Source organism: Apteryx mantelli, chromosome 34 (assembly GCF_036417845.1).
Source record: "Apteryx mantelli isolate bAptMan1 chromosome 34, bAptMan1.hap1, whole genome shotgun sequence".
In the NCBI taxonomy this organism is placed as follows: Eukaryota; Metazoa; Chordata; class Aves; order Apterygiformes; family Apterygidae; genus Apteryx; species Apteryx mantelli.
Genome location: NC_090011.1, coordinates 2,060,621 through 2,082,386, shown reverse-complemented (window position 1 = coordinate 2,082,386; position 21,766 = coordinate 2,060,621). Strand labels below are relative to the sequence as shown.

At 66.9% G+C, this 21,766-nt stretch overlaps 3 protein-coding genes across 3 annotated transcripts in view; 2 read left to right on the top strand and 1 right to left on the bottom strand.

Moving 5' to 3' along the window:
- The window catches only part of LOC136994884 (proline-rich protein 12-like), a 15,663-nt gene extending 15,524 nt beyond the window's left edge, over positions 1 to 139 (top strand). Inside the window, 1 exon segment of the mRNA XM_067314287.1 lies at positions 52 to 139. Within this exon segment, the coding sequence (XP_067170388.1) occupies positions 52 to 139 (88 nt within the window).
- Positions 1 to 21,766, top strand: part of LOC136994914 (nitric oxide synthase-interacting protein-like) — a 76,926-nt gene that overhangs the window by 36,672 nt on the left and 18,488 nt on the right.
- Positions 2,719 to 21,766, bottom strand: part of PRR12 (proline rich 12) — a 28,555-nt gene continuing 9,507 nt past the window's right edge. Inside the window, 27 exon segments of the mRNA XM_067314286.1 lie at positions 2,719 to 4,172; positions 6,482 to 6,577; positions 7,693 to 7,719; positions 8,256 to 8,357; positions 10,083 to 10,180; positions 10,272 to 10,397; positions 12,152 to 12,220; positions 12,223 to 12,336; positions 12,383 to 12,498; positions 13,639 to 13,772; positions 15,355 to 15,471; positions 16,581 to 16,628; positions 16,630 to 16,966; positions 18,750 to 18,808; positions 18,810 to 18,863; positions 19,078 to 19,234; positions 19,236 to 19,273; positions 20,104 to 20,199; positions 20,201 to 20,251; positions 20,253 to 20,306; positions 20,308 to 20,643; positions 20,646 to 20,768; positions 20,771 to 20,932; positions 20,934 to 20,972; positions 20,974 to 21,039; positions 21,041 to 21,421; positions 21,424 to 21,765. Coding sequence (XP_067170387.1) covers positions 4,032 to 4,172; positions 6,482 to 6,577; positions 7,693 to 7,719; positions 8,256 to 8,357; positions 10,083 to 10,180; positions 10,272 to 10,397; positions 12,152 to 12,220; positions 12,223 to 12,336; positions 12,383 to 12,498; positions 13,639 to 13,772; positions 15,355 to 15,471; positions 16,581 to 16,628; positions 16,630 to 16,966; positions 18,750 to 18,808; positions 18,810 to 18,863; positions 19,078 to 19,234; positions 19,236 to 19,273; positions 20,104 to 20,199; positions 20,201 to 20,251; positions 20,253 to 20,306; positions 20,308 to 20,643; positions 20,646 to 20,768; positions 20,771 to 20,932; positions 20,934 to 20,972; positions 20,974 to 21,039; positions 21,041 to 21,421; positions 21,424 to 21,765 — 3,483 coding nt within the window. The 3' untranslated portion in view covers positions 2,719 to 4,031.

The window sequence follows — 21,766 nt, the reverse complement described above, 5'->3', positions numbered from 1 at the left end:
TACCCCCCCCAAAACGCATTGTCTCACCCCCCCTTTCTCGCTCTCCCGCAGGCGCTTCCAGGAGCAGGAGACCCCCCCGGCGCTGGCGGCCCCCCCCGGGGGCAAGGAGGCGGCGGGCTGCCCCTGTGCCCTCCTCTAACTGCCCCCCCCAATCAAGGGGGTGTGGGGTGCCCCCCCCAAGTGTGTGTGGGGGGGCTTTTCTCACAGGGACACCCCCTCCCCCCAGATCTTGGTTTTGGGGGGGCTCTGGATGTTCCTCCATGATGCCCCCCCCACCCAAAAATCTTTTTTTTAGGGACCCCCCCATCCAGGTAGGGGCCCCCCCCAGTTTTGGGGGTCCCCAGGTTCCTCTCCCTCGTGGGGGGGGCCGTTTGGGGCTTCCTGAGACCCCCATTTCGGGGAGTCTTGGCCCCCCCCAAACCCCCATTTTGGGGCCTCCCCCCAGCTCCCCGTTTTGGGGGTCCCCGCACCCCCTTTTTCACAGCGCCCCCCCCACACCAAACCCCCACTTTGGGGCCCCAGGACCCCCCCTTGTTCACAGCCCCCCCCCCAGACCTCCACTTTGGGGTCCCTGGGGCTCCTCCACGCCCCTTTTTGGGGTCCCCCCCCCACCCCAAAAGGACCCAGGCGTCCGGGTGGGGGCCCCCAGCTTCGCTTACATCCCCCCCCCCGCCGCCGTGGGGGGGGCCCCGCACGTTCCCCGTGCGAACACGGGAAAACACGCGTGCGCCTGCGTGCGTCCCCATCGGTGCCACGAGTTTTGGGGGGGCCTCAGCCCCCCCCCAAGCGCTGTAAATACCAAAGAGCCCCCCCCCTCCTCGGGGGGGGGGGAACAACACATTAAAGTGCCTTAAAGCCGGCGTGCACACGCGTGTGCGGGAGGGGCTGGGGGTCACGCGTGGGCCGGGGGGGGCGTCACGGGAACGGGGGGGGGGAGAATCACACGCGCTCATGTGAGACCCCGTCGTTCGATGTCCCCCCCCCTTGCGTGACGCCCCCCCCCAGGCGTGAGACCCCCCCCCACAAGTCCTACGGGACCCCCTCGTGCGAGAGCCCCCCCCCGACTCGTGTGAGCCCCCCCACACACACACAAGAGCCCCCACTCGGGCGAGACCCCCCCCCACTCCTGCGAGACCCCCCTCATGTGAGACCCCCCCACACTTCTACGAGCCCCCCAGATCGAGACCCCCCCTTGTGCAAGACCCCCTCGTGCAATGACCCCCCCCACTCGTATGAGACCCCCCCCCCACAGCGGCATCAGGCCCCCGCAGCTATATGAGACCCCCCCCCACCTGCAAAAACCCCTCGTGCGAGACCCCCCCCCCCGTGTGAGACCCCCCCCCGGTGCAACGACCCCCCCCACTTGTGCGAGACCCCCCCCACACTGCACAAGTGCGAGTCCCCCTCGTGCGAGACCCCCCCCCGCAGCTTCCCGAGCCCCCCCCCACCCCGAGACCCCCCCCCCAAAAAAAGAAGGAGGCTGCGGACACGCGGCAACGATAAAAAGGTCTCGGCAACACCCACGACACGAACCCGCGGCGGCCGCGAACACGGACACGATACACCGTAGAAAAGGGGGGGGGGGGGGAAACGCGGAAATTGGGGGGGGGGGGAAGAGGCGGCGCGACCCCCCCCCCCCGCCGCTGCTGCTCCCCCCCCCCTCCCCGAAACCGCCCCCAATAAATACCCCGGGGCGGGGGGCGCGGGGGGGGGAAAGGGGGGTAGAGCCCCAGGTTTGGGGCCGGATTCGGGGATTTGGGTGGGGTTTTTTTGGGGGGGGGCGATACGTTTTCATGGCGGGGGGGGGGACGACAGGAGTGACGCGGGGGGGGCGCAGAACCCCCCCAATATATATAATAATAATTATAATAATTAAAAAAAAAATGAGGAAAAAACAACAAAAAAAAAGAACCGAGAGGGGGGAGGGCGATGGGGGCCGGGGGGGGGGCAAATTTGGGGCCGGGGGGGGGCAAAAATCCGGCCCCGGGGGGGGGGAAGGAGAGGGGGGGGCCCCGGCGATACGATATGATACATAGAGACTTTGACCCTATACACTATGTACAAGCCCCCCCCCGCCAAAAAACCCCCCCCGGCCCCCCCAAAACACCCCCCCCTTTATATTTTTTCCTCCCCCCCCCCCCCAAAATCCAGCCAGCCGGGGGAGGGGACTTGGCAATAAATAGGGGGGGGGTGGATTTTGGGGTGGGGGGGGCTGATGGTCCTTATTTTGGGGGGGGAACCCCCCCTTTTTTGGGGGGGAAACACCCCCCCCGTTGGCTTGGGACCCCCCCCTCAACCCCCCCCCCTTTAATACTTATATACAGGACACCCCGGCGGGGGGGGGGGGGGCGGGGGGGGGAATGGGCTGGTCCCGGTTTTTGGGGGGGGGGGCACATGGAAAAGGGGCCCAGGAGTCCGGGTGCCCCCCCCCACACACCCCCAAAAACCCTGTTTCTCACCCCAAAGGCCGAGGGGCCCAGGAGTCCTGGCTCCTCCTGGAAGGGGGGGGGGACCCAGGTGTGTGTGTGTCCCCCCCCCCCAAAAGGGAGAGGGCCCAGGCGTCCGGGCCCCCCCCCCCCCCCCCGCCAGGATGGAGGCTACTAAATAGACATTTATACATATATATATAAATAAGGGGGCTCCGGGGGGGGGGGGGGACACGTGGGGGGGGGCCCCGGACCCCCCCCTTTTTTTAAGGGGGGGCTTGGGGGGGGTGAAGCCCCTCGCTCCCTCCGATGCCCCGGGGGGGGGCCCCCAAAATTGGGGTGCTGGGGAGGGGGGGGGAGCCCATGGAGGGGGGAATCCTGATCCTGGGGGGGGTCCTTGTCCCCACATTGGGGGTCCTTGTCCCCAAGGAGAGGGGGGGGTCTCCTTCTCCTGGGGGGGGTCCCCATCTCTGGCAGGGGGGGTCCCCAAGTCCTAGGGGGTGGCCCCATCCCAGGAGAACGTCCCCATCTTGGAGGACGTCCCCATCCTGGAATTGGTCCCCATCTTGGGGGGGGTCCCCATCTTGGGGGGGGTCCCCATCCAGAACGTCCTCATCTTGGAGAACGTCCCCATCCCAGGAGGTGGCCCCGTCCCAGGAGAACGTCCCCATCTTGGAGGACGTCCCCATCCTGGAATTGGTCCCCATCTTGGGGGGGGTCCCCATCCCAGCACATCCTCATCTTGGAGAACGTCCCCATCCCAGGAGGTGGCCCCATCCCAGGAGAACGTCCCCATCTTGGAGAATGTCCCCATCCCAGGAGAATGTCCCTATCTTGGAAGGTGTCCCCATCCCAGGAGATGCCCCCATCTTGGAGAACGTCCCCATCCCAGGAGAACGTCCCCATCTTGGAGAATGTCCCCATCCCAGGAGAATGTCCCTATCTTGGAAGGTGTCCCCATCCCAGGAGATGCCCCCATCTTGGAGAACGTCCCCATCCCAGGAGAACGTCCCCATCTTGGAAGGTGTCCCCATCCCAGGAGGTGCCCCCATCCGTGGGGTGCCCCCTTCCCAGGAGAACGTCCTCATTTCGGAGGACGCCCCCGTCCCAGGAGGCGTCCCCAACCCCGGGAAGCGTCCCTGTCCCGGAGACCATCTCCGTCCTGGAGGATGTCCCCATCCGTGGGGCGTCCCCAATCCGTGGGGTGTCCCCAATCCGTGGAGCATCCCCGTCTTGGAGAATGTCCCTGTCCTGGAGAGCGTCCCCATCACGGGGAGCGTCTCCGTCGTGGAGGATGTCCCCGTGGCGGAGGATGTCCCCGTTGGGGAGAACGTCCCCGTTGGGGAGAACGTCCCCGTGGCGGAGGGTGTCCCCGTGGCGGAGGATGTCCCCGTTGGGGAGAACGTCCCCATGGCGGAGGGTGTCCCCGTGGCGGAGGATGTCCCCGTTGGGGAGAACGTCCCCGTTGGGGAGAACGTCCCCGTGGCGGAGGATGTCCCCGTTGGGGAGAACGTCCCCGTGGCGGGAGATGTCCCCGTGGCGGGGGGTGTCCCCGTGGCGGGGGGGTGTCCCCATCCCGGGGGGGGGGGCGTCCCCGTCCCCGGGTCACGCGCACTTGGTCTGGGCCTGCGTGAGGAGGTCGCTGAAGGAGTCGAAGAGGCGCTCGAGCCAGGCCTGGTTGCGCATGCACTGCTGCACCACCTCCTCCTGCCCCAGGTCCTCGTCCTGGCCCTCGATGGCCGTCGTCTGCGGGCGGAGGGGACGCCCGCGCCGTCACCGCCGGGGGCGGGACGCCGGGGCGGCGGCGGGGACGGGGGTGGGACACGGGGGCGGCGACGAGCCCGCGGATGGGACACGGCGACGGGGACAGTGACAGAACATGGAGATGGGACGTGGTGATGGGGACCATGACAAAGGATGGAGGTGGGACACAGTGATGGAGACAGTGACAAAAGATGGAGATGGAACGTGGCCATGGGGTGCAGGGATGGGACACGGTGATGAGGACAGTGACTGAAGATGGAGATGGGACGTGGCCATGGGATGCAGGGATGGGACACGGTGATGAGGACAGTGACTGAAGATGGAGATGGGACGTGGCCATGGGATGCAGGGATGGGACACGGTGATGAGGACAGTGACTGAAGATGGAGAAGGGACGTGGCCATGGGATGCAGGGATGGGACACGGTGATGAGGACAGTGACTGAAGATGGAGATGGGACGTGGCCATGGGATGCAGGGATGGGACACGGTGATGAGGACAGTGACTGAAGATGGAGATGGGACGTGGCCATGGGGTGCAGGGATGGGACACGGTGATGAGGACAGTGACTGAAGATGGAGATGGGACGTGGCCATGGGGTGCAGGGATGGGACACGGTGATGAGGACAGTGACTGAAGATGGAGAAGGGACGTGGCCATGGGATGCAGGGATGGGACACGGTGATGAGGACAGTGACTGAAGATGGAGAAGGGACGTGGCCATGGGATGCAGGGATGGGACACGGTGATGAGGACAGTGACTGAAGATGGAGATGGGACGTGGCCATGGGATGCAGGGATGGGACATGGTGATGAGGACAGTGACTGAAGATGGAGAAGGGACGTGGCCATGGGATGCAGGGATGGGACACGGTGATGAGGACAGTGACAAAAGATGGAGATGGGACGTGGCCATGGGGTGCAGGGACAGGACACAACGATGGAACGATGGGGACAGTGACTGAAGATGGAGGTTGGACATGGCCATGGGATGCAGGGATGGGAGATGGGACACGGTGATGGGGACAGTGACAAAAGATGGAGACGGGACGTGTCCATGGGGTGCAGGGACGGGACATGGAGACGGGGAGAGTGACAAAACATGGAGATGGGACATGGCGACGGGGACAGTGACAAAAGATGGAGGTGGGACGCGGCCATGGGGTGCAGGGACGGGACACGGTGACGGGGAGAGTGACAGAACATGGAGATGGGACGTGGCCATGGGGTGCAGGGATGGGACACGGTGATGGGGAGAGTGACAGAACATGGAGATGGGACACGGTGATGGGGACAGTGACTGAAGATGGAGATGGGACATGGCCATGGGGTGCAGGGACAGTGACACAATGATGGAACGACGGGGACAGTGACTGAAGATGGAGATGGGACGCAGCCATGGGGTGCAGGGATGGGACACAGCAATGGAGACAGTGGCAGAACATGGAGATGGGACATGGTGATGGGGACCGTGACAAAGGATGGAGGTGGGACATGGCCATGGGATGCAGGGATGGGACATGGCGATGGGGACAGTGACAGAAGATGGAGATGGGACATGGTGATGGGGACCTTGACAAAGGATGGAGATGGGACATGGCCATGGGATGCAGGGATGGGACATGGCAATGGGGACAGTGACAGAAGATGGAGATGGGACGTGGCCATGGGGTGCAGGGACAGGACACAACGATGGAACGATGGGGACAGTGACTGAAGATGGAGACGGGATGCGGCCATGGGGTGCAGGGACAGGACACAACGATGGGGACAGTGACAGAAGATGGAGATGGGACGTGGTGATGGGACGTGATGATGAGGACAGTGACAGAAGATGGAGACGGGATGTGGCCATGGGGTGCAGGGACGGGACACAACGATGGAACGATGGGGACAGTGACTATGAAGATGGAGATGGGACGTGGCCATGGGGTGCAGGGACAGGACACAACGATGGGGACAGGGACAGAAGATGGAGATGGGACACGGTGACAGGGACAGGGACAGGAACAGAAGATGGAGATGGGACGTGGCCATGGGGTGCAGGGACGGGACACGGTGACGGGGAGAGTGACAGAACATGGAGATGGGACATGGTGATAGGGACAGTGACAAAGGATGGAGATGGGACGCGGCCATGGGGTGCAGGGATGGGACACAACGATGGGGACAATGACAGAAGATGGAGATGGGACGCAGCCATGAGGTGCAGGGTGGGACACGGTGATGGGGACAGTGAGGAGGGACACGGAGGGACGCGGGGGGACGCGGGGGGATGCGGGGGGTCTCACCTCGTCCTTGCAGCGCAGGAAGGTGTGGTACTTGTAGTGGTGCAGCGAGTGGTAGAGCGTGTAGAAGAAGGACTTCTCCACCTCCACCTTGAACTCCTGTGTGGTGGGGACAGGGACGGGGGGGGCTCAGCCGTGGCCCCCCGAAACCCGTCCTGCAGGGACCCCCCTGAGCCCCTGGGACCCCAGCACCTCCCCCAGCACCCTCAGGACCCCATAGGATCTCCAGGACCCCCTAGGAGACCCCTCACCACACCCTAGGACCTCCAGGAACCCCCCCCAGACCCTCAGGTGGCCCTAAGTCCCCCTCCCGGACACCCCCAGCCCCCCCAATGACACCCTGGGAACATCCAGACCCCCCCCCAGCACCCTCAGGACCCCATGGGATCTCCAGGACCCCCCAGAAGACCCCTCACCACACCCTGGGACCTCCAGGAACCCTCTCAAGACCCTCAGATGCCCCTGAGACCCCACCAAGATCCCCCCAGGTCCTTCGGGACCCCCAACCTGGGTCTTGCCCAGGCTCCTCCTTACCATGCTGAGGGTCTTGAAATTGTGGGGACCCCCAGGAGCACCTCAAGACCCACAACCCCCCCCAGGACCCTCAGGACCCCCTGGGACTCCCCCCCCCCAAGGACCTCCGTACTTGGGGCTTGCCAGGGTCTTTGCTGACGGTCTTGTGGTTGTGGGGACCTCCTGGGACACCCAGGATCTCCAGGACTTCCCCAGGACCTCCAGAACCCCCCAGGACCCTTGGGACCACCTGGGACCCCCCAGAACCACCACCCAGGACCCTCAGGACCTTCAGGACCCCTCAGGACCTCCACACCTGGGGCTTGCCTAGCTTCTCTGACCTTGCTGAGGGTCTTGTGGTTGCGGGGACCTCCTGGGACACCCAGGACCTCCAGGACTTCCCCCAGGACCTCCAGAACCCCCCAGGACCCTTGGGACCACCTGGGACCCCCCAGAACCACCACCCAGGACCCTCAGACCTTCCAGGACCCCTCAGGACCTCCACACCTGGGGCTTGCCTAGGCTTCTCTTGACCTTGCTGAGGGTCTTGTGGTTGCGGGGACCTCCTGGGACACCCAGGACCTCCAGGACTTCCCCCAGGACCTCCAGAACCCCCCAGGACCCTTGGGACCACCTGGGACCCCCCAGAACCACCACCCAGGACCCTCAGGACCTTCCAGGACCCCTCAGGACCTCCACACCTGGGGCTTGCCTAGGCTTCTCTTGACCTTGCTGAGGGTCTTGTGGTTGCGGGGACCTCCTGGACACCCAGGATCTCCAGGACTTCCCCCAGGACCTCCAGAACCCCCCCAGGACCCTTGGGACCACCTGGGACCCCCCAGAACACCACCCAGGACCCTCAGGACTTCCAGGACCCCTCAGGACCTCCACACCTGGGGCTTGCTAGGCTTCTCTTGACCTTGCTGAGGGTCTTGTGGTTGTGGGACCTCCTGGGACACCCAGGACCTCCAGGACTTCCCCAGGACCTCCAGAACTCCCCCAGGACCCTTGGGACCCCCTGGGACCCCCCAGAACCGCCACTCAGGACCCTCAGGACCTTCTGGACCTCCATACCTGGGGCTTGCCCAGGCTCTTCTCAACCTTGCTGAGGGTCTTGTGGTTGTGGGGACCTCCTGGGACACCCAGGACCTCCAGGACTTCCCCAGGACCCTTGGGACCACCTGGGACCCCCCAGAACCACCCCCCAGGACCCTCAGGATCTCCCAGGACCTCCATACCTGGGCTTGCCCACGCTCCTCTTGACCTTGCTGAGGGTCTTGCGGTTGTAGGGCTCGCCGCCGGGGCGCAGCTTCACCAGCGACTCCCCGGGCTCGGCGTGCAGCTGGGGGAAGGTGTGCAGGGCCTCCTGGGGGGCGGCCGCGTCACCCGCGGGCCCCGGGGACATCCCGGCACCCCCCTCCCGCGCACCTCGCATCTCCTACGGACGCCACCAGCACCCACGGGCCACCCAACGTCATCTAGAGACCTCCACGGGCACCCACGGCACCAGCAACACCTAAAATCACCCATGGGGCACGTGCGCAGCACCCAATGTCATTTATGGACCTCCATGGGGTACCCATGTCACCCAACATCACCTAGAGACACCATGGGGCACGTGTGCAGCACTCAATATCATTTATGGACCTCCACGGGGCACCCATGTCAGCCAACATTACTACAGACACCCATGGGCACACGCGCAGCACCCAATGTCATTTATGGACCTCCATGGGCACCCATGTCACCCAACATCACCTAAAATCACCCATGGGGCATGTACGCAGCACACAGTATCATTTATGGACCTCCACAGGGCACCTATAGCACCCAAGGTCATCTGGAGACATCCATGGGGCACCCATAGCACCAATATCATTTATGGACCTCCCAGGGCACCCGGGATGTCCAACATCATCTAGAGATGCTCATGGAGCGCCCACAGCACCCAACAGCATCTAGGGATCCCCATGGCACCCACAGCACCCAACGTGATCTACAGACATCCATGGGGCACCCATGGCGCCCAACATCATCTAGGGATCCCCATAGCACCAGCGTCACCCATGGACACCCATGGGGCACCCACGGGACCCAACGTCATCTGGAGACACCAATGGGGTGCCCACGGCACCAACATCATCTAGGGATCCCCATAGCACCCAACGTCACCTATGGACACCCATGGGCACCCACAGCACCCAACATCATCTGGAGACACCATGGGGCGCCACGGCGCCCAACATCATCTAGGGATCCCCACAGCACCCAACGTCACCTATGGACACCCATGGGGCACCCACGGCACCCAATGTCATCTGGAGACACCCATGGGGCACCCACGGCGCCAACATCATCTAGGGATCCCCATAGCACCCAATGTCACCATGGACACCCATGGGCACCCACGGCACCCAATGTCATCTGGAGACACCCACGGGGCACCCACGGCGCCCAACATCATCTAGGGATCCCATAGCACCCAATGTCACCCATGGACACCCATGGGGCACCCACGGCACCCAACGTCATCTAGGGATCCCCATAGCACTCACAGCACCCAACATGATCTACAGACACCCACGGGGCACCCACGGCGCCCAACATCATCTAGGGATCCCCATAGCACCAACGTCACCTATGGGCACCCATGGGGCACCATGGCACCCAATGTCATCTGGAGACACCACAGGACACCCCTCTCCAGCCCCACTGCAGCCCCCCAGGACCCTCCTTCAGCCCCACTGCAGCCCCCCAGGACCCCACCCCAGCCCTGCTGTGACCCCCAGGACCCCCTAGGCCCATTTTGACCCCCAGGACCCCCCTCCAGCCCCAGTGCGATGGCCACAACCTCTCTCCACCCCCACTGCAGCCCCCCAAGAATCTCCTCCAGCCCCATTGCAGCCCCCAGCACCATTACAGCCCCCCAACTCCACTGCAGCCCCCCAAGAATCTCCTTCAGCCCTGTTGCAGCCCCATAAAACCTTCTCCCAGCCCCATTGCAAGCCCCCAAGAACCTCCTCCAGCCCCATTGCAGCCCCCAGCCCCATTACAGCCCCCCCCAGCCCCATCGCACCCCCGGCCAGCCCACCTGCAAGGACGGGTTCAGCGTCACCCGCTTGAGGACCTTCTTCTTGTGGTCGTTGAGGATGCCGTCGATCTTGCGCATGGGCGGCAGGTAGAGCTCATCTGGGGGCGAGGGGCGGCGTTAGCGGGGGCCGGGGGAGGGGCCGCAGGGGGGGTGGGGTCCGGAGGGGGCGGGGCCAGGGGCGGGGCTCACCGTTGGTGTCCTCGAGCGCCTGGATCATGTCGGGGTCCAGGGCGGTGCTCACCAGCATCTCCACGTAGCTGCGGTACATCTCCTTCATGGCCCGCGTGTTCAGCACCCGCCCCGGGGGCGCCCGCTCTGCGGAGGGTGGCGCCCCTTTAAGGCGGAGCCCCGCCCACCTAGGGGGCCCGAGCCCCGCCCACAAGGGAAGGCCCCGCCCACTCCTTTCAACGCAGGGCAGCACCCAATGCCAGGCTGGGGTGGGTTACAGAGGTGTGCTGGCCCTTTAAAGGGGAGCCCCGCCCCTTTCAGCCATGCCCCCACCCTACTGGAGAGCCCCGCCCCTTTTAACTGGGAGTCCCACCCATCAGGAAGGGCCCCGCCCACCCTTTTCCCCGAGGGAACCACCTCCTTGCACCTTTAATGAGCCCCGCCCCCTTTGAGGAGAGCCCCGCCCACAGGAGGAGCCCCGCCCCTTCCTTGGCCCTCCCCCCAAACCCAGGGGCCCCCAAAAGACTCCAAATCCCCCCAAAGAAGCCCAGGGGCCCCCCAGAACCTCAGGGGACCCCAAAAGTCCCCAAATCCCCCCAAAATAAGCCCCAGGGCCCCCAAAAACCTCAGGCCCCCCAAAACACCCCCAAATCCCCCAAAACAAACTCCAGTGGCACCTGAAAGACCCCCAAATCCCCCAAAACAAGCCCCAGGCCCCCAAAAAATTCAGGGCCCCCAAAACACCCCAAATCCTCCCCAAACAAACCCCAGGGGTCCCCCAAAGACCCCAAGAACTCCCCAAACTCCAAGGGCCCCCAAAAGACCCCTAAATCCGCTCCCAAACAAGCCCCAGGGGCTCCCCAAAACCCCAGGGCCCCCAAGAGACCCCAAGTCCCCCCCAAACATGCTTCAGGGGCCCCCCAAAACCTCAGGGGCCCCCAGAACACCCCCAAATCCCCCCAAAACAATCCAAAAAAGCCCCAGGGGCCCCCCAAAACCTCAGGGGCCCTCAAAAGACCCCAAATCCCCCCCAAAAGCCCCAGGGGCTCCCCAAAACCTCAGAGCCCTCCAGAACACCCCCAAATCCCCCCAAAACAAACTTTAGGAGCCCCCGAAAGACCCCAAGTCCCCCCAAAACAAGTCCAGGGGCCCCCGAAAGACCCCAGGGGCCCCCCAAAACACCCCAAATCCCCCCTAAAACAAACCTCAGGGGCCCCCGAAAGACCCCAGGGGCCCCCAAAAGACCTCAAATCCCCCCAAAACAAACCCCAGGGGGCCCCTGAAACACCCCAAATCCCCCCAAAACAAGTCCCAGGGGCCCCTGAAAGACCTCAAATCCCCCAAAACAAACCCCAGGGGCCCCTGAAAGACCCCAGGGGCCCCCAAAAGACCCCAAATCCCCCCCCAAAAAGCCCCAGGGCCCCCCCAAACACCCCAAATCCCCCCCAAAACAAACCCCAGGGGCCCCTGAAACACCCCAAATCCCCCCAAAACAAGTCCCAGGGCCCCCCCCCAAACACCCCAAATCCCCCCAAAACAAACCCCAGGGGCCCCCGAAACACCCCAAATCCCCCCCCCGAAAAGCCCCAGGGCCCCCCAAAACACCCCAAATCCCCCCAAAACAAACCCCAGGGGCCCCTGAAACACCCCAAATCCCCCCAAAACAAGTCCCAGGGCCCCCCCCAAACACCCCAAATCCCCCCAAAACAAACCCCAGGGGCCCCCGAAACACCCCAAATCCCCCCCCCGAAAAGCCCCAGGGCCCCCCAAAACACACCAAATCCCCCCAAAACAAACCCCGGGGGCCCCCGAAAGACCCCCAAATCCCCCCCCAAATAGCCCCAGGAGCCCCCCCAACCCCCCCCCAGGGGGCCCCCCGAAAGCCGGCGGGGGCGGCTCACCCTCCTCGCTCTGGGGGTCGGGGCTGGACTCGGATTCGGACGACGTCGCCGCCTCCTTGAGCCATTTTTCCGCTTTTTGGGGGGGGGCTCGGCCTTGACTTTGGGGGGCTTGGGCTTGGGTTTGGGGGGGCCCGGGGGGGGCCGGGGGGGCCCCGCGGCCGGCGCCGGGGGGCCGGGGCCTCGGGCTTCTCGGCTTTGGGGGGTTTCTCGGCTTTGGGGGGTCTGTCGGGCCGGGGGGGCTTGTCGGGGCGCTCGCTTTTGGGGGGGCTTGTCGGGGCCGCCGGGTTTCTCGGCTTTGGGGGGGCGCCGGGGTTTTGGGGCCGGCGGCTTTGGGTTGGCTCTGCCTCCTGCGGGGGGGGGGGGGGGGAAGGGGGGGTTACAAGGGGACCCCGAAATGTCCCTAAGGGCTGTGGGGACCCTAAAAGGTCCCCTGGGAAGTGGGGGGGGGAGGGGGATCCCCTCCAAAGGGTCCCCAAGGTGATGGGGACCCCCCAAAATGTCCCCCCCCAGCCTTGTCGCCCCTCCGTGTCCCCATGTCCATTGGTCCTCGTGGCCCCTGCCACGTCCCTGTGTCCGTGTCCCCCCCCATGTCCCATGTCCCCCATGTCTCGTGTCCTTCCATGTCCCTCCATGTCCTGTGTTCTTCATGTCCATGTCCCCCATGTCCCTCCATGTCCCCCCGTATCCTTCCATGTCCCCCTGTGTCCCCCATGTCTCTCCATGTCCCATGTCCCCCATGTCCCCCATGTCTCGTGTCCTTCCATGTCCCTCCATGTCCTGTGTTCTTCATGTCCATGTCCCCCATGTCCCTCCATGTCCCCCCGTATCCTTCCATGTCCCCCTGTGTCCCCCATGTCTCTCCATGTCCATGTCCCCCATGTCCCCCATGTCTCGTGTCCTTCCATGTCCCTCCATGTCCTGTGTTCTTCATGTCCATGTCCCCCATGTCCCTCCATGTCCCCCCGTATCCTTCCATGTCCCCCTGTGTCCCCCATGTCTCTCCATGTCCCATGTCCCCCATGTCCCCCATGTCTCGTGTCCTTCCATGTCCCTCCATGTCCCGTGTTCTTCATGTCCATGTCCCCCATGTCCCTCCATGTCCCCCCGTATCCTTCCATGTCCCCCTGTGTCCCCCATGTCTCTCCATGTCCCATGTCCCCCATGTCCCTCATGTCCCTCCATGTCCCCCCCATGTCCCCCCATGTTCCTCCATGTCCCCCCATGTCCCCCCTGTGCCCCTGCGTCCTCCCCATGTCCCCACGTCCCCATGTCCCCCCTGTGTTCCTGTGTCCCCGCCGTGTCCCCACCTGACGGCGGCGAGGGGCCCGGTGCCAGGGCTTGCGGGAGCACACCCGCACGTCCCCCGCGTCCCCCGGCTCCCCGCGTCCCCCGCGGTCCCCCCCCGCGTCCCCCGTGTCCCCCCCCGCGTCCCCATGTCCCCGTGTCCCCCCCACGTCCCCCGTGTCCCCGTGTCCCCGTGTCCCCACCTGACGGCGGCGAGGGGCCGGTGCCAGGGCTTGCGGGAGCACACCCGCACGTAGTCCTTCTTGTTGATGTTCTCCAGGAACTTCACGTAGAGCCGCTGGTACCGGTTCTTGGCGTCCCCGAAATAGCCCAGGTACTGCGGGGGGGGGGACACGGAGGGGGGGGGGTCAGGGTGCCCCAAATAACCCCCCCCCGGACCCCCCCCCCCCGCTGCTCCCTGGCCCCAAATAACCCCCTGAGCCCCCCCCCCCCCCAGCCCCAGATAACCTCCAGGTCCTGCCGGGATTCCCTCTGCCACCTCCTGACCCCAAATACCCCCCCCCCGGGACCCCCCCAGGCCCCCCCCGACCCCAAATACCCCCCCAGGGACCCCCCCAGGTCCCCCCCGACCCCAAATACCCCCCGGGAACCCCCCCAGGCCCCCCCCGACCCCAAATACCCCCCCAGGGACCCCACCACCACCCCCCCGACCCCAAATACCCCCCCGGGACCCCCCCAGGACCCCCCTGACCCCAAATACCCCCCCCAGGAACCCCCCCAGGTCCCCCCCCAACCCCAAATACCCCCCGGGAAACCCCCCCAGGCCCTCCCCGACCCCAAATACCCCCCCAGGGACCCCCCCCTGCCCCCCTGACCCCAAATACCCCCCCAGGGACCCCCCCAGGCCCCCCCCGACCCCAAAGACCCCCCCAGGGACCCCCCCAGCCCCCCCCCCGACCCCAAATACCCCCCCGGGGACCCCCCCAGGTTCCCTCCGACCCCCAAATACCCCCCCAGGGACCCCCCCGCCACCCCCTGACCCCAAATATCCCCTCAGGGACCCCCCCAGGTGCCCCCTGACCCCAAATACCCCCCCAGGACCCCCCCCCAGGTGCCCCCTGGCCCCAAATAACCCCCTGAGACCCCCCCCCCCAGCCCCACATAACCCCCCAGGTCCTGCCAGGATTCCTTCTGCCACCTCCTGACCCCAAATACCCCCCCAGGACCCCCCAGGTCCCCCCCGACCCCAAATACCCCCCCGGGAACCCCCCAAGACCCCCCTGACCCCAAATACCCCCCCAGGGACCCCCCAGGCTCCCTCCGATCCCAAATACCCCCCCCAGGGACCCCCCCAGGTCCCCCCCGACCCCAAAGACCCCCCCTGGGAGCTCCCCAGGCCCCCCCGACCCCTAATACCCCCCCCAGGACCCCCCCCGCCACCCCCCCGTCTCCAAAGACCCCCCCAGGGACCCCCCCCCCAGAAACCCCCCGACCCCAAATACCCCCCCAGGGACCACCCAGGCCCCCCCAATCCCTAATACCCCCAGGCACCCCCAGGCACCCCCCGACCCCAAATACCCCCCCAGGGAGCCCCCCAGGACCCCCTTTGCTGCCCCCCAACCCAAATATCCTCCAGGGACCCCCCCCCCCAATCCCAAATACCCCCCCAGGGGACACCCCCCAGGCTCCCTCCGACCCCAAATACCCCCCCAGGGAAGCCCCAGGGAACCCCCCTGACCCCAAATACCCCCCCCAGGGACCCCCCAGGACCCCCTCTGCCACCCCCCGACCCCAAATACCCCCCCAGGGACCGGGGGGGGGGTCCCCGTTTCCCCCAGGGGGGGGTCGCATCTCCCCCAGGAGGGTCCCCGTTTCCCCGGGGGGGGTCCCCATTTCCCAGAGGAGGGGTTCCCCTTCCCGGGGGGGGGGTCCCCGTGTCCCCCCCCCCCCCCACTCACGTTGCTGGTGGCGCAGAACTGCCGCTGCCCGTCCTTGATCTCGGGCGTGAATTTTTGGAGCAGGGCTTTCTGCACCCGCCAGATGGGGGGGGGCTCGCGGCCCGTCTGCAGCGCCAGCTGGGGGGGGCAAGGGGGGGCGGGGGGGGTCAGGGCCGCCCCGACCCCCCCCGGCCCTCCCGGTGCCTCCCAGTATCTCCCAGTGCCTCCCAGTGCCCTCCCAGTGCCATCCCATCCCATCCCCAGATCGGGGGGGGGGGGCTCGCGGCCCGTCTGCAGCGCCAGCTGGGGGGGGCGAGGGGGGGGCGGGGGGGGGGGGTCAGGGCCGCCCCGACCCCCCCCCCGGGCCCCCCAGTGCCTCCCAGTATCTCCCAGTGCCTCCCAGTGCCTCCCAGTGCCCTCCAGAGACCTCCCAGTGCCGTCCCGTCCCATCCCATCCCGTCCCCCCCCCAAATCGGGGGGGGCTCACGGCCTGTCTGCAGGGCCAGCTGGGGGGGGGGGTCCGGGCTGCCCCGACCCCCCCCCCCGGGCCCCCCCCCGGCCCTCCCAGTATCTCCCAGTGCCTCCCAGTGCCTATTCCCCCCCCCCCGGCCCCGAGACCCCCAGTCCCTCCTGGTCCTTCAAAGTCTCTCCCAGAGCCCCCCCCCCGTCGCTCTTCATCACTCCCAGGCCCTCCCAGTCCCTCCCAGGCCCTCCCAGTCCCTCCCAGTGCTCCCCAGTCCCTCCCAGTATCTCCCCAGTCCCTCCCCATCACTCCCAGTCTCTCCCAGTCCCTCCCAGTCCCTCCCAGTGCCCCCCAGTCCCTCCAGTCTCTCCCAGTGTTCCCCAGTCCCTCCCAGTGCCTCCCAGTCCCTCCCAGTGCTCCCCAGTCCCTCCCAGTCTCTCCCAGTGCTCCCCAGTCCCTCCCATCACTCCCAGTCCCTCCCAGTGTCCCCAGTCCCTCCCCATCACTCCCAGTCCCTCCCAGTGTCTCTCCAGGCCCTCCCCATCGCTCCCAGTCGCTCCAGTGCCTCCCCAGTCCCTCCCCATCGCTCCCAGTCCCTCCCAGTGCCTCCCCAGTCCCTCCCCATCACTCCCAGTCCACCCCGGTGTCTCTCCAGAGCCTCCCCATCACTCCCAGTCGCTCCCAGCGTCTCTCCAATCTCTCTCAGTTCCTCCCCATCGCTCCCAGCGTCTCCCCAGTCCCTCCCAGTGCCTCCCAGTGCCTCCCAGTTGCTCCCGGCGCCCACCTTGAGGGCCTGGATGTCCTCGACGCGCACGACGAACTCGTCGCGCTCAGCGGAAGATGCCCTCGCCGCCGCTCTCGGCCTCGTCCTCGTCCGTGTCGCCGCACACGGCCGCCGTCTCCTGCTTCTTGGCCAGGTGCAGCGGCCGCGAGTCCTCGGGCTCCTCGCGCTCCGGCGACGCCGCCGCCACCGCCACCGCCACCACCGGGGCCCACCGGCACCTCGGGGGGGGGGGGGCCTGGCCGCGGGGGGGGACGCCGAGGAGGCCACCGCTGCCGATGGTGGCACCGAGGAGGCCGCCGATGCCGCCACCCGCCGCGGGGGGCTCCGGCTGCGAGCCCTCCGAGGGCGCCGGGCTGGGCGGCTTCTCCTCCGCCGGGGGGGGGCGTCTGCGGGGGACACGTGACGTGGGGCACGGGGACACGTGACGTGGGGTGTCCCCCCCCCCCCCCCTTCCTCCATATCGCGATATTGGGGGGGGGGAGATGTAGCTCTGGGGGGGGGGGGAGCGAAGGGGGCTCCAGGAGGGTCCCGAGGGCACCTGGGGGTTCAGGGAAGCTCCCGGGGGACATTTAGGGGTCCCAGGGGGGGTCCCAGGGGTCTTGAGGGGGTCTCGGGGGGGGTCTCTAGGGGTCCCAGGGGACATTTAGGGGTCCCGGGTGGTCCCAGGGGTCTTGGGAGGGTCTCGGGAGGGGTCTCTAGGGGTCCCAGGGGACATTTAGGGGTCCCGGGTGGTCCCAGGGGTCTTGGGAGGGTCTCGGGAGGGGTCTCTAGGGGTCCCAGGGGACATTTAGGGGTCCCAGGAGGGTCTGGGGGGGGGGTCTCTAGGGGTCCCGGGGGACATTTAGGAGTCCCAAGAGGGTCTGGGGGGGTCTCTAGGGGTCCCAGGGGACATTTAGGGGTCCCAGGAGGGTCTGGGGGGGGGGTCTCTAGGGGTCCCAGGGGACATTTAGAAGCCCCAGGAAGGTCTGGGGGGGTCTCTAGGGGTCCCAGGGGACATTTAGAAGCCCCAGGAAGGTCTGGGGGGGGTTTCTAGGGGTCCCAGGAGGGTTCCAGGGGGCTGGGGGGGGTCTCTAGGGGTCTCGGGGGACATTTAGGAGCCCCAGGAGGGTCTGGGGGGGTCTCTAGGGCTCCCAGGGGACATTTAGGAGTCCCAGGCGATCCCAGGAGTCTTGGAGGGGTCTCTAGGGGTCCCAGGGAACATTTAGGGGTCCCAGGGGGGTCCCAGGGGGCTGGGGAGGTCTCTAGGGGTCCTGGGGGACATTTAGGGGTCCCAGGAGGGCCCCAGGGGGTAAATATGGGTCCGGGGGGGTGTACCTAGGGGTCTCAGAGAACATCTAGGGACCCCAAAAAGACCCTGGGGATATCTAAGGGGTCTCAGAAGGTATCTAAGGACCTTGGAAGGTCCCACAAGGGTATCTAGGGGTCCCCAGGAAAGTCCCAGGGGGTATCTAGGGGTCCTGGGGACATCTAGGTGCCCTGGAGAGATCCAGGGGGTGCCTAGGGGACCCAGGGACATATCTAGGACTCCTGGGGGACATTTATGGGTCCTAGGAAGATCCTAGTGGGTACCTAGAAGCCCTCAGAAGGACCTGAAGGGTACGTAAGCATCCCAAGAGGGTCCCAGGGGGTAAATACGGGTCCTGGGGGCATATCTAGGGGTCTCAAGGAACATCTAGGGGCCCCAGGAAGATCCTGGGTGTATCTAGGGGTCTCAGGGGATACCTAGGGGCTCGGGAAGGTCCCAGAGGGTATCAAGGGACCCAAGAAGATCCCACAAGGGTATGTAGGGTTCCCAGGAAGGTCCTGGGCGGTATCTAGGGGTCCCGGGGACATCTAGGTGCCCTGGAGGGGTCCAGGGAGCACCTAGGGGACCCAGGGGTATCTAGGGTTCCCCGGAAGGTCCCGAGGGGTATCAAGGGGTCCCGGGGACATCTAGGTGCCCTGGAGGGGTCCAGGGGGCACCTAGGGGACCCAGGGGTATCTAGGGGACCCCCGAAAGTCCTGAGGAGGTAGCAAGGAGCCCCAGGAGGGTCCCAGAGGGTATCTAGGGTTCCCAAGAAGGTCCCGAGGGGTATCAAGGGGTCCCAGGGAACATCTAGGGGCCCCGGAGAGCCACGGAGGAGGTCTAGGAGGCCCAAGAAGGTCCTAAAAAGGGGGGGGTTAAGGCACCCACCGGCGGGGTCGGGGTCCTTGCGGTCGGCGGGGTCGTAGAGGGCGGAGATGGCGGAGGGAGATGCTCTTCTGCAGGTCCTGGTTCTTGCTGACCGAGTCCTCCTCGTCGGAGGAGAAGGAAGGCAACGTCTCCAGGTTGCGCTTGAGCTCCTCGTCGAGCCGCTTGCAGGGGCTGGGGCAGGCCATGACCAAGCCCTCGCCCTCGGCCCCGTCCAGGCCCCCCGGCAGCATGGGGGGCCCCACGGCGAAGGGGGGAGCCGGGGGCACCCGGGGCGTCTTGGATGGGCTGGTGGCGGCCGGCGGCAGCTGCTGGCCGCTTGCCGGACTTGAGGAAGTCGAGGAAGGAGGCCATGAAGCCCGACTTCATCTCCGGCTGCTTCTCCTCCACCTCCTTGATCTTCTGCTTGATGCGCTCGCGCGTCTGGCTGCTGTCCAGGGGCCCCTCGCCCGGCGGGGCGCCCGGGGGGGCCCCCGCTTCGCCCGGCGGCCCCCTCGCCCCCCTTGGGCACCGCCAGCTTGATCTGCGCCGGGGGGGGGACGGGGGGGGCAGAGACCCGCGGAGGCGTCAGGGCCTCTCCTGGCACCCGCCGGGGTCCCCCATAATACCCCGATAGCCCCCAGGACCCCCCAGAATACCCCAATAGCCCCCCAGGACCCCCAGGACCCCCCATAATACCCCAATAGCCCCCCAGGACCCCCCAGGACCCCCCAGAATACCCCAATAGTCCCCCAGAACCCCCATAATACTCCAATAGCCCCCCAAGATCCCCCAGGATCCCCCATAATACCCCAACAGCCCCCCAGGACCCCCCCTAATACTCCAATAGCCCCCCAGGACCCCCCAGGATCCCCCATAATACCCCGATAGCCCCCCCAGGACCCCCCAAATACCCCGATAGCCCCCCAAGATCCCCCAGAATACCCCAATAGTCCCCCAGTGCCCCCCGAGACCCCCCCGGTGTCCCTGTAGCCCCCCATAATACCCCCAATAGCCCCCCCGGTGCCCCCCAAACCCCCCCCAGCACCCCCAAAACACCCCATCCCACCACCCCAGAGCACCCCCAGCCCCTCCAAACCCCCCCAGTGCCCCCCAAACCCCCCCAGCACCCCCAAAACACCCCATCCCACCACCCCAGGGCACCCCCAGCCCCTCCAAACACCCTCAGCACCCCCCAAACACCCCCAGCGTCCCCCAGAACACCCCATCCCACCACCCCAGAGCACCCCCAGCTCCTCCAAACCCCCCCAGCACCCCCAAAACACCCCATCCCACCACCCCAGAGCATCCCCAGCCCCTCCAAACCCCCCCAGGGCCCCCCAAATCCCCCCACGGAGCCCCCACCTCCGTCACCTTGAGGGGCTTGAGGGGCTCCAGGGCGTTGCCGTCGGCCCCGTCCTCGGGTCCCTTCTTGCCCCGTCCCCGTCCCCGTCCCCGGGGTTTCTTGGGGGCCGTCGGGAGGCAGGAGGCCGTGGGGTTCGGCCAGGGGCCGGATGCGGGGGGCGCCCGCGGGGCCGGGGGGGTCCCTCGCGCTTGGGCTTGGTGGGCTTGCGGCCAGCGCTTCTTGGGGCCGTCGTGGGCGCCGGGGTGGGGGCAGAAGTCGATGTCGCCCATGGGGCTGAGGCTGGGGCGGGCGCGGCAGCTGGAGATGAGGTCGGGCAGCAGGTCGGGCAGGCGGCGGCTGTTGAGGCGGATGTCGGCGGGGGCGTCCGCCTTGTCCTCGTCGTCCTCGAACTCGTACTCCTGCGCGTAGGTCTTCTTGGGCGGCGGGAAGGGCTCCCGCTTGCGCAGCAGGTGGAACGAGGAGGTTTTGAGCAGCTTCTTGGGCTTGGAAGAGCAGAAAATGGGGGGAGGCCAAGGGCGGCTTGCTGCCGCCACCGCCGTCACCCGCCGCCGTGGCCGCTCTGGATGAGCCCCAGCGGCTCGGCGTTGACGGTGGAAGGCAGCTCGTGCTTGGCGGCCTCCAGCGCCAAGTGCTGCTCGCCGTTGCCGTCACCGCCGCCGCCCCAACCCAGCCGCCGCAGAAGCCCGGGTAGCTCTGGCCCGGCGGCAGCATGTCGTAAGCGGGCGCCTTGAGGCCCTCGGGCCGCTCCAGGCCCGGCGCCTCGTCGTCGGCGCAGGCGGCTTTGGGGAAGTCGTCGGGGCCGCAGGGCGGCGGGCCGAACATGTCCTCCATGCCGGGGGAAGAAGCTGCGGTCCTCGTCCTGCAGCAGCGAATCGGGGGAAGCAGATGGAGGTGAGGGGCACGAAGCGCTGCTTGCCGCCCGCCGGGCTGCCGCCCTCGAACGGATTGCTCCTTGGGCTCCAGCGGCGCCGGCGGCACTTGCTGCGACGCCTCGGGCTCCAAGCCGGCGCCGGCGGCGGGAGGAGGAGGAGGAGGAGGCGGGCGGCTGGCGGCGGCGGCAGCAGGTGAGCGGGCGCCTGCACCCCCGCCGCCTTGGCCCAGGTGAGGCTCCAGGGCGAGCTCGGGCTCCAGGAAATCCTGGATCTCCTGCGCTTGCGGCAAGGCGCCTTGCGGCAGCACCTCCATGGCCTCGGGCTGCAGCTGCGCCCGCAGCCGGGGCGAAGCCTGCGGCTCCAGCGCCTGCGAGCGCACGTGCGCTTGGTGCAGGTGAGCTTCGAGCGCTTGCAGCTGCAGCTGCGGCGACGGGGGCGCCCGGCTGGCGGCGGCGGCGCCATGCGCTGCTGCTGCTCCAAGAGGTGCACGTCCAGCGGCGCCCGGCCCTTGGCCCGCGGGTGCAGCTGGCTCTGCGTGTGCGTCAACACCGATTGCAACAGCTGACCCTGCGCCGGGGCGCCCGGAGCCGGCGCCAAAGCCAACGGAGCCAAATCGGGCGCCGAATCCAACAGCAAGCCGTGGGGCTCCAGGGCGGGCGCTTCGGCCACCAGGCGCCCGTGCTCGGGCGTCTTCTGCAGGTAGGAGTGAGCTTGGGGCAGCTCCTTGCCGCCGCCGCCGCCGCCGTCCAGGTGGGCGCCTTGCAGGTGCTCCACCGACTTCTTCATGTCCTGCCCGTAG